The following is a 12260-nucleotide window of genomic DNA, read 5'->3' on the forward strand; positions in this document are numbered from 1 at the left end:
CACATGCCGCGGAGCGGCTGGGCCCGTGAGCCGTGGCCGCTGAGCCTGCGCATCCGGAGCCTGTGCTCCGCAACGGGAGAGGCCACAGCAGTGAGAGGCCCACATACCGCAAAAAAAAAAAAAGGTATCTAATAGGGTCGGGAAGTGACAACTATATTTATTGAGTGCCATGTTTGTGGAACAGAAGTGTGAAAATAAATGCCCCCATTTCCTTCCTTGAACTGTGTCATATAAAGGTTGGGAGGTTAGGTAAATATGCATGAAAAACAAATATAAAGAGACTCAGAGACAAGCCAAAGCTATTTATAGCTTTATGCATCTGAATTTAGAAATGCGGATTCAATTGAATTGAGTAGAGTGACTGGTGGGGTGGGTTTGGAAGAAAAACAAAATAAAGTAAGGCGGAAGTGAGTTCTGTTGTGGCATTTTTTTTGTGTGTGTGTGTGTGTGTGTGTGTTACGCGAGCCTCTCATTGCTGTGGCCTCTCCCGTTGCGGAGCACAGGCTCTGGACGCACAGGCTTAGCGGCCACGGCTCACGGGCCCAGCTGCTCCGCGGCACGTGGGATCTTCCCAGACGGGGCACGAACCCGTGTCCCCTGCATCGGCAGGCGGACTCTCAACCGCTGTGCCACTAGGGAAGCCCTATTGTGACATTTTAAAGAATGAGCACAATATGGTCTGATAGTTGGTGAAGGCATACCACACAATTATATGGTGATAACTAGCTCAGTTAGGCTAGGAAAGAGATTTTTATGCGGTGCAGGTAAGCATTTTCTATTTTAATCAGACTCAGATTAGTGTTTATCGATCAATTTTCCTAAAATAGTAATAAAAATATCTGACATTTTAAAGTGCTTATTATATGCTGGGCATACATATACAGGGTTTATACCTAAATACATATTATTTCTTTAATCCTGTATGAGGTACTTACCATTATTACCTTTATTTTACGGTGGTTAATTGAACTGCCTGAGGTCACTCAGCTAGTAAATGATGAACTTGGTCTGATTCAGAGCCTGAGCTAATATCCACTATGCTACCTTTCTAATTTCATTTATCTAGAGGGGGTAATCCACATGGCATAGCAAAGAATCAATAATTCCCAGTTAAAAAGCCATATTACTAAGCTGTAATAACTTTCATTTTCTAAATACCCCTTGACTCTGTTTACCTTTCTCCACCTTTACTGTCACCACTAAAGTCTAAACCACTGTCACCTCTCACCTGGACAACTGCAACAGCCTTCTGCTTCCAGGTTTGCTCCCTTTCAACCCTTCTTCAGAAAGATCTCTATGAAACACAAATGGGACCATGTCCCTTCCTTACTTAAAACCCTTCCATGGCCTCCCATTGCTCCCATAGCTTCAGTGTTTGCCTCTTCCACTAGAAGGAGGTGACTGCACTTGTCTTGTTCAAGAGTTGTATTTCCAGCATCTAGGATAGTGCCTTGTATATAGTATAAGTGAATTAAATTTTTGTCGAATGAATGAAAACCAAGTGACCCTTGAAAAAAATATTTGTCACTTAAATAGGAAAATTAAAAAGAATGCAGTTGGAGGCATGGGGGTAGGTTTTTCATAATTTTCATAATTTGTCATCACACAATCACTTGTTTATTTTCTTCTTTATTGGCTCATGCACTTTAGACTGTAAGTTCCATGAGGGCAGGGGCAGTGTCTGTCTTGTTCCCTACTATACCTTACCTCTATGTCATGTTCATAGGAGGTATTTAATAAGTATTGGTTGTATGAATAATTTCAATAACCAACGTGGATTGGAAGCTGATGAGTCAAAGATGACAAATAGTACTGGTTAGGGCAGAATTGGAACAGGAAAGCCTAACCATAGTTATAAGAGCTGTGGATGATGAGGATTCTTTCATTCATTCAATAAATACTTATAAGGCACCTACTATGTGCCAGACACTGTGCTAGGCAGGCTCTGCTATCATAGAGCTTAACTCTAGTGATAAATCAACAGGCAATTAAAATTCAGTGAGATATATTTCCCAAGGGAGGGCAGGAAGCGGGTGCTTCAGAGAATATTTAGGAACAGACGTTCAACCCAGACTTGGGCTGTCAGGAAGTGATGTCTAAATGGTTAGTAGCTACAGGTACAGAGTGTGGAAAGTGATGTGGAGTATTTGTATGTGTAAGAGCCTGGAGGCAGGAGAGCCACTGGTAGGTTCTCTATAACCTAAGGTTCATTCTTAACTTCCTTTCATCCAACAAATTTTTATTGAGCCCATACTACGTGCCAGGCATTGTGTTAGGCCATCATTAAATTTATATTTCAAAACTAATTGTTGAAAAATGTAAATACAATATATATTACACATATATAATTCAAAATTTATTTTTGTTAAAATTTTTATTAAAATTTTTTTCCCTCTATTCCATTAGGAAGACACACTTCTGGGCTGGGCACACCTCCACCCCTCCAAGTGCTTTGTAGATCCCTAAGGATTATTTATTGAATTAATAAAGGAATGCATGTGAGAGTAACTAATCTGACCACCAGAAAGTAAAAGTCTTGGATCAGCACTTTTCAATAGATCTTTCTTTGATGATGGAAACGTTCTATATCCGCACTGTCCAGATATAGTAACAACTAGGCACATGGACTTTCCAGCACGTGAAAAGTGGCTAGTGCGATTGAAGAAATAAATTTTAAACTTTACTTAATTTTAATTAATTTAAATAGCCACAATGTGGCTAGTGACGAGCACTTCAGACAGCTCAGTCTTGGTTGGTGACACGGATGAAACAGTCTGAGCTTGGCACTGGGACCAGGTAGAAGGCTTCCAGCCTCTCCTTTAATAAAATGGAGATTGTTAATAAACGGCTATAAAATGTCTAAATTCTGGACTTTTGAATGCCACCGACAGTGATAAATATCTGTGCACAACGCATAATTAGCACCTCAGTCACTGAAGTGACTGAAGACGAATACACCTTGCATCCTGGCATCCTGACAAGACACCCGACCCAGCTCCACACGATGAAAACGCTGAACGCGGGCTATCCCCACGTCACTCAGGGCGCCCTCGCGGCAGTCTGCGACCCCGAACTGCATCATGGGCTTTGTAGTTCAACATGCTCATGACGTCACTACCGGTTCCCCTCTGAGTGGCTTATCGGGTACACTTCCGTAGCCTGTTGTCCTCTGGGAAATGTAGTCAATAGGTACCTGCAGGACGTGGGGTCTAGGGGTCTGGGAACTACGATTCCCAGCAGGCTATGAGATGCCCCGGAGGTACTTAATTAGTGAGCCCGTGATTGCCTCATCAGGTGCGAAGTGTGTGCTTTAGTGTCGTGGTAGGCCTGGCTTCCCAGAGAGGGAGGGGAAAGGTTGTAACCACTCCTTTGAGGGGGATCACCGAAGTCACCGTCGTGGGTTTGCACAGTCGGACGGGCGGCGCCATGGCGGTGAGTTTTGGCGGGAAGAGGGTCCGCTAGGCCAGGCCTTGGAACCCGGCTGGTTACCTGCTTTCGCCAGAGTCTAGGGGCCCCATGTGGTAGCCACTGTCCTGAAGGGAAAAAATCCTTTTCTAAAGAAAGGGGAGGCCTTGCCTCCCACGTTTAAGGCTTGGCTGTTGTGAGGATGTGCCTTTTCTTGCTAGGTGATGAGCGAGGCCCTGATATCTTTAACTTTGTAGACTACTTCATGTAACGTGTGTTATTTCACCAAAGTTTCTAAAAACTGATTTGGAGAAAGAGGAGTATGTGACATTGATTTCTCCTTTCAACAAAAAATTTTTGAGCACCTCTTTGTAAAGTAAGCAAACATTTCTGCATTCATGGTGTTTACGTGTGTGCGCGCTACATTCTAAAGTATGTGGTAAAATATGTCAGGTGCCGGTAGGTGCTATAAGCAAAAAAAATAGATCAGGAAGGGGGGGATCAAGAAGGGCTTTGCCAAGGTGGCATTGTGGCAGAAGGTAAGGGAGCAAGCCATGCAGCTATACGGAGGAAAAGATTTCCGGGCAGAGCCAACAGTGTGAGTGGAGTGAAAAACAAGGAGGGTTGTATGTGCAAAGGACTGTCATCCAGGGGGAGGTGATGATGATGACGACGACGACGTGTGTGTGTGTGTGTGTGTGTGTTTATGTGGGGGGGTAGTTGTGGTGGTGGTTGATTGGTGGGTGGATGTAGGTCATATAAAGCCTCGTAGGTCCTGATTGAAGAGTGTGTTCAAGAATGAATGGGAAGAGAGAGACTGGAGATAATGAGTATGGACAACTCTTCTGAAGAATTTTATAAAGGAGAGCAGAGGAATGGGGTAATAGATGAAGGTTAAAAGAGGGTTTTTTTGTTTGTTTGTTTTTGGTTTTTTTTTAAGGACAGGAGAAATTATATAGTGGTTGTATGCTTTTGGAAATTGTCCTGTAGAAAGGGAAAACTGATAGAGAAAAGTGATGTTCCTGTATAGAATAGAGGGGGTGAGATCAGAGCTACTAAGAAGTAGAATTTTAATTCATTTTGTCCCATTCTGGAGCTCATTCTCTTAATTATTGTACTATTTACAATTGTAAACTATGGGGAAATTTCTTTTGCAAGCACCCTCCTGTAATGAAAGTTTTCTAACTCTGGAAGAAACCTTACCAATAGTAAAGAGTATAAGATAATAAACATGGAGTAGCATGGATATAAAATTAGTTTTTATATTATAATTGAATTTGTGAAGAGCAAGCAATGTAATTTCCTTCATATCATAGGAATATTTATTTTATAGAGGTTTTGACAGTTTTAATACTTTTTAGTTACATATCAGACTTATATCTGGGGATTTGTTGTAATAAAGATAATAGTCAACTCTAAATTTTTTATTGTTTTAAAATTTTTCATTTGGAAAATTTAAGTAGTGAACAAAGTAGAAATAATAGTGTTATGTACTTCCATGTGCCCATCACCCAACTTCAATAATTGGCAGTTCAGGGCCAATCTCGTTTCAGTCGTACCTTCCCCAGAACCTCCTCCTCCACCTGTCAGGATTCATTTTAAACAAATTCAAGGCGCTGTATCATTTCATCCATACATATTTCAGTAAGTTTTTAAAATATCATGAGATATTCTCTTAAAACATAACCACAGTGCCATTTTGACATCTGATAAAAAGCACATGATGTCTAGTTGTCTCTCTGTGATAATGGTTAGCATTATTGAGCATTTAACATGGGGCCAGCACTATGCTAAGTCCTTCATGCTTATTATCTCTTAATCCTCATAATAATAGTACAAGGTAGATATAATTATTACTCTCATTTTATAGATAGGGAAATGGAGGCTTAAAGAGGTTAAGGATCTTGTCTAAGTTCTACAGCCAGTGGTGCTAGGATATGGCCAGAGTACTAGAGAAAGCAGAAATAAGAGTAAGAAGATGAGGGTTTTTGTCCAGCTGACCATTTGCTGGCATGATGATCTCTGAGCTTCAGATTCATCATCTTTGAAATGGTAATCGCTGGTCTGCCCACTTCTTAGGGCGATTGTTGCCCACCTCTTAGGGTTGTTGTTAAGATCAAATAAGTTAATGTGCGTAAAAGTTTTAAGAATTGCAGAATACTATGAATATATGGAAAAGTTTATTATCTAGTTCAGTGGTTCTTTACTGGGGGTGATTTTTTTTTTTTTTGCGGTACATGGGCCTGTCACTGCTATGGCCTCTCCCGTTGCAGAGCACAGGCTCCGGATGCGCAGGCTCAGCGGCCATGGCTCACAGGCCCAGCCACTCCGCAGCATGTGGGATCTCCCCGGACCGGGGCACAAACCCGTGTCCCCCGCATCTGCAGGCAGACTCCCAACCACTGCGCCACCAGGGAAGCCCTACTGGGGGTGATTTTGTCCCCCAGAGAACATGTGGTCTGGAGACTCTGGATTATCACAACTGGGGTATGCTACTGGCAGCTAGTGGGTAGAAGCCAGGGATGTTCCTAAACATCTTGTGGTGCCCATGACAGCCCCTGAAAACAAAGAATTATTTGGCCCCAAATGTCAATAGGGCCAAAGTTTAGGAACTTTGCTCTTGTTAAATAACCTTTTAACTAATTAAAATAATCAATTGTTGGGAATTTCCTGGCCGACCAGTGGTTAGGACTCTGTGCTTTCACTGCCGAGGGCATGGGTTCGATCCCTAGTTGGGGAACTAATATTGCACAAACCAAGCAGTATGGCCAAAACCAAAACAAAACGAAACAAAATGAGACAAAACAGCAAACCAATTGTTTAGTTGAGTAACCAATGAAGAAATTGAGATCAAGTGACTTACTCAAAGTTATACAACAAGTTGGTGCTGGGGCCAATATCAGATTTCATTACAATTGACCTTTGAGTTTTGAGGAACAAGTTTTTCTGAGAAGCAGAGACCTCAGAGAAGAGCTTTTGTGCGTTTAGCATGCTCAGTACAGTGACAAGAAACACATAGTTCTAAGTAACTTGTGAAGACTGTTGCTTTCATGGGTGGTTGATGTCATTTTTAAGCAAAAAATATTTGTCATGTAACTTCTGTGTCTATATTAGCATTGGATGTGGTGCTGAGGTGACTATAAATGTTCTAAAAGTTGCTGGTTCCAGGAGTTTACAACCCAGCTGGGTAAATATCAGGGATTATTTGGTTGCATGCAGTGGAAGCCAACTCAAGTTGGTTAAAGGAAAGAGGAATTTACTGATGATACCGTGGGATTTCATATGACCCATGACCCTAGGATAGGAGGTACAACAAGGCTTCATGAGGCCTTAGATACTTTTGCCTTTGTGGGCTGCTTCCTCTGTAAAAAAAAAAAAAAAATATTAGAAATTATATTTGACAACTGTGTTGTATAAAGCCAGATATATTAATATTATATATTAAAGATTTTTCTTCTATCCAAAAGTTTAAGTTTTTCTTCTGATTTTAAAAGATATTAAAATATTTTGATGAGCTCCTAGAAGTATTGTGGGCCCTAGGCAGTGTGCCTGTTCCACCTACAGATTAAGTTGGCTATTAGGAGTTGTACAGGCTGTTTTAAGGGCCAGGTGGAAGTGACTTACTTTCTTCTGCTCAAAACTCCTTTGCCAGAACCCAGTCCCATAGCTCCAATCTGTGAATTCTCCTGGAACCATGGAAGAGTATGCTTAACTGCCTTTGCTGCACTACCCTAAGTGAGGTTGGACGTCTGTTGCTGAGGAAGAAAGGGAGGGAATGGATATCGCATAGGCAAACTGTCGTCTCTGCCATAGATTTTTTTCAAATGGTAGTTCTTGCATGTTAGAATTGAAAACAGGGGTCAGCATGTATAGGAATAGAGAGACTTACTTATAACGTACAGGTTACTTGTTAAAAAGAGGATTTTGCAGTAAGAGGGGGCCAAGGAGCTGAGGGTCTAAATGAAGTTGGTAGCAGGAATGGAAAAGAGTGAATAGATGGAGGGCCTTATTCGTTCTTGGAAAAGGAAATTCCTTATGCAGCCACATTTAGTTTTATGGAAATTCTTGGGAAAGAGTCCAAATTGCTTAGCAACTTGACTCAAATATGCAACCCAGTTCTTAGTCTTAGGTTATTTTGTTATGGCCATGGTATGCAAAAGCTGGCAGTGTATTACTCATTTCTTTTTTTAAATCTTTAAATGTTCAACAAATATTTGAGAGCTGCTATAAGCTTAGACATTGAGGATATAATGAGAAATGAGACACAGTGCCCACTGTGAACAAACTTACAGTCCTATGGGGAAGACAGACTGATACTGATACTGCGTGATTAGTGCTATCATAGAGTTAATATTGGTAGTTAGGAACATATTAAGAATGGTACCTGATACACTCTTGGGGAATCAAGGCAGGTGATCAGCTGAGACCTGAAGGATGAGGTAGCCAGGCAAAGAGATTGGTGGGGTATGAGGGCAGAGAGAATAGCTTGAACAAAGGCCCACAGGGGAGAAAGGGAGCTTGGCACACTTGGGAAAGTGCAGGTGGCTTACTAGGCCTGGAGTGGTGGTGAGAGGGAAGAGGGAGGGGCCTGGCAAAGATGAGATAAGAAGGGCCTTGAGTGCCAGGTTTAAGAGTATGGACTTCCAGAGAGCAGTAGAGAACCTCTGAAGAGGAATTGACTTGATCAGATTTGTGTTTTGATATAAGTTCTACTCACAGCAATTACGATCTGGTCAGGATTTATAGAAATAAAAAATTTACTTGTCATTTTTATTTTCCTTTGGTGCTAGAGAAACTTATGTCCGTGACTTTTCAAATGTGGAATTCTTTCTTATTTCCTCTCTGCCTTTGTGGCAGGGTTCTTTTAATCCATCATTGCACCTCCCCTTGTAAGCTGACATTTCATCTTTCTGTTGCTTGTCCTCTTCTATCTTAAACTTGCTTAAAAAAATAAAAGGGAGGGCTTCGCTGATGGCGCAGTGGTTGAGAGTCCGCCTGCCGATGCAGGGGACACGGGTTTGTGCCCTGGTCTGGGAAGATCCCACATGCTGCGGAGCGGCTGGGCCCGTGAGCCATGGCCGCTGAGCCTGCGCTTCCGGAGCCTGTGCTCCGCCACGGGAGAGGCCACAACAGTGAGAGGCCCGCGTACCAAAAAAATAAAAAATAAAAAAATAAAAAGGAATAGTAAACTTGATTTACTAATCAAATCTTTTGATTTAAAATAAAGAAAACTGAGGGAATTCCCTGGCGATCCAGTGGTTAGGACTCTGCGATTTCAGTGGGGAAGGCTGGAGTTCAGTCCCTGGTCGGGGAGCTAAAATCCCACAAGCCGTATGGCATGGCCAAAAAAAAGAAAAAAAAAGAAAGAAAGAAAAAAAAAAATATAAAACTGAAAATAGTAAAACAGATTTGACAACTCTATGGTAGATTTGTACTGAATCTTACCCAATTTTAGTACTCTTATTTTTATTACATGATACACAGGGCATATTTAAGATAGTTATTGAAGAAATAGTGGTAAGTTTAGGGTTTTTTTTTTTAATTGCACAGAAGTCCCGTTTGCATAGTACTTCAAATTTGTGTAACCATTTTTAAAAATAGCTCTCTAAAAATCCAGTATATCTGTGATATGAGTAGAAAGCATGTTTTAAATTGTTGAGTGGAAGAACAGAGGGAGACATGACATGACTTGGCAAGGTCACTTGCCCAGTAGGTTGTAAAGGTATTCAGTATAAGTAGACCCAGGGTATTTTCTCATTTGAAAATGCTGCAGAATCTGGAAATGTCAGCGTGTAAGAAGGGGAAGAAAATCTAATTTCAGTTCAGATAATTTTGTACAAGAAAATAAAATTCTAGAAACTAATATTAAGTTTTCAAAACAGAATTAGATTGTGTATGGTCCATTGGTATCCAGCTTTCACAGTTGCCAGTTACATAAGTCCCATGTTCCACCTCGGCTGTAGCACACTTGCTTTTAGTAGCTAATTCTTTTTCACAGAGTCACAAACTGAGAGGGAAGTTCTAATCCTTCTTCTTTTTCAGAGTTAGAGTGATCGTGCATGTTTTTTCCTTTTATTTTCATCCAAGGGTGGCATAAGGGATGGTGGGAATGTTGCCAGGTAGATCCAATATGCTGGAGGCATGTTTGCCATTCTGTTTCATTTTAATTTCATATTAATAGCCTGTTAATCATTTTGCAGAGAAGTTCTTCATCAGCTTGCTTGAAAAAAAGAACACGCAGATGACTAATCCTCTCTCAGCCTCTACCCATTAGACCTCACCATCCTCCTTTGGTGGGCATAATTGCAGCTGGGCAAGCAGGCACCACACCATCTTATGCTTTTCTAAGTATTCATCTATTTTAACTAAATAGGAACATTTGACAATGGTGTTATATTGTAGTATCTAATTAAAAACAAGTATTTCACAGCTTTTTTATTTATTTAAGTAATTCTTTAGTCATCCCTTTGACATCTGAAGTGGATAACCCTATCAAGTCATGATAGCCCTAATTTTTAGTCTTACTCATTTAAATTTCAAGATAACCATGGAAAAATTAATCTGTCAGTAAACAGCTCAGTTCTGTGTGAACCCAGATTTTTTTTTTTTTTAAAGCAAGTCTGCTGAAATATAGAGTGTATTATTCTATCTCTTTTGTGTCCAATAGGAAAGAAAAAGAACAACCAAAGTGGACTTCTTGAAGAAGATTGAGAAAGAAGTCCAACAAAAATGGGATGCCAAGAAAGTGTTTGAGGTCAATGCATCTAATTTAGAGAAACAGACTAGGTGAGTAATAGTTTGCGAAATTCTACACCTTGTGTTTCCAGAACCATTGGCCGCAGGAACTGCTCTGTGGAAGGAATAAGGCAGATTGTATTTACAATGTCTGAAACAGGCTGAAGGAGGTAACTTCCACTTTCTCTATTTCAAATTAGCATCCTCTTTCCTATGAAATCTTAAAGGATTTTTTCCTACGTAAAGGTTTTTTTAAAAACTAATATTTTTCATAGTTAGACAAAGGAAAATGTTTTGAAGTTTTATCTTTGCTGACTGATAATAGCAAGTCATTCTGTTACAGAGATTCATATTATAGTGATAATTACCTCCAAAGGCACAGATTATAAATTTTGAAGGATTTCTGTATTTAAAGATCTTATTTTATAAATCTGTATTGCCTTGATGTTAAGAAGTGTTTATTAGAAGACAGACCATAGATAATGATATGATACTGGGGAAAAACAAAGTAACTGCTGCAACACAGTACCACAGTAAATATATGCATCAATTATACGATGTGTCGCAATTTCAGATATGTTGGACTGTAGAAAAATGTGCTTCTTAGAGTTGAGGAAATGCACTGACAAAAATAGCAATAATAGTAGCTAATATTGAACAGGTATTGTTCAACACGCCAAGGCAATAGGAAATATGCCATTTTTTAACATGCATATTCTCATTTAATGTTCTTAGTAAAGCTTTAAGGTTACCAATATTTTAATTTTTGTTTTATTGATGAGTACACTGAGACACAGAGAGGTTAAGTAACCAGCTTAAGATTGCATAGCCAGGAATTGACAGGGCTTGGACTTCTTATCAGGACTTTCTGATTCCAAAGTCTATCCTTGCTACTAAGTTACACTCTAATGGAATTTTTTTTTTTTTAAAGAGAGGAAAAGAATTTGCTCTAATACAAAGTCTCTGGTGTTATACTTTAAACTATAATTTGAAGTTTCTATTTGGTTCTAGAACTTTGGTCAAATCTAAGGTAATTTAAAGTAATCAAAAGTGAATTAGAAAGTGCTTTTGCTCAGTGAAAGAAAATGAACTGAAGAAACATAGAAATAGAACACTGAATGAAGAAAGCTCACAAGTGAGTGAAACTAAATGATGTATCATTTAAAAGCATAGACATATGTGCAAACTATTCAAAAACAAAGGAATGACAAAAGTAAGTTTCAAGATAATGGTTCTCTCTGGTGGGAGGGTGGGGAGTAGCACACAGGTAGCTTCAGTGAGTTCATAAGTTGGATGGTGTGTTTACAGGTGGTCATTTATGAAGCACAGGTGTGCTTTATAACTTACGTATATCTGTTAGATACACTTGATTCATAGAAAAAAGGAGTATAACATAATACATTAAGCAGCTTTAAAAAGGTGCTTTTTAAGGGAATTTACCACATATCGTATAATTTTGAGGATGTTTTATTTTACCTGAGAGGCTTTGAATTGCTTTATATATATCTAATGAAAGCATATCTCATTTAATCAGTAAAACAGTAAATCCAGTCTCCCTATTAATTTTTTTTAAAGTATATCATTTTTAACTCAGTATTTTAGCTTAAGTTAAACCTCCAATATTTGCTACAAGGATATTTAGTTCTTTAATAGCCACCTATAAATATCTTAGTTTTTTTAAATCAAAAACAAGTTTCAATTTTAGAGAGCTTTTAATTTCTGGATTTATAAATTTAATTTTCAGTGTCTGTTAACCAAAATTTAAACAAGTTATTTAGAGTGTTTCCCCTTGACCCCACCCTTAATTGTAAAAGGAGTTTAACATTTTCTTTTTTGTACTTTCTTTTTTACATGATTGTCTTGCAGCAAGGGCAAGTACTTTGTAACCTTCCCATATCCATATATGAATGGGCGCCTTCACTTGGGACATACATTTTCTTTATCCAAATGTGAGGTAAAGCTTCCTCTATGTTTAATATAATGGGATGGGAGGGTCTTTAATAAATACTATTTTAAAGAAAATGGCATCTATAGAATTTATTTCCTGTTAAGGGAACTTAGAATTCCTTAATTTTAAGCATGGTTTTTATGTTAAAGTAATTTAATTTTTCTATTTTCAC

General features: G+C 39.2%; 1 protein-coding gene across 1 annotated transcript in view; it reads left to right on the forward strand.

Moving 5' to 3' along the window:
• The first annotated feature begins 3278 nt into the window (after positions 1–3278).
• The window catches only part of LARS1 (leucyl-tRNA synthetase 1), a 67668-nt gene continuing 58686 nt past the window's right edge, over positions 3279–12260 (forward strand). Inside the window, exons 1-3 of the mRNA XM_082620906.1 lie at positions 3279–3432; positions 10073–10191; positions 12007–12094. Of these exons, the coding sequence (XP_082477032.1) occupies positions 3427–3432; positions 10073–10191; positions 12007–12094 (213 nt within the window). The 5' untranslated portion in view covers positions 3279–3426. The remainder of the gene's footprint in view (positions 3433–10072; positions 10192–12006; positions 12095–12260) is intronic.

This window comes from Mesoplodon mirus (assembly GCF_964341445.2).
Source record: "Mesoplodon mirus genome assembly, chromosome: 5".
Taxonomy (NCBI): Eukaryota; Metazoa; Chordata; class Mammalia; order Artiodactyla; family Ziphiidae; genus Mesoplodon; species Mesoplodon mirus.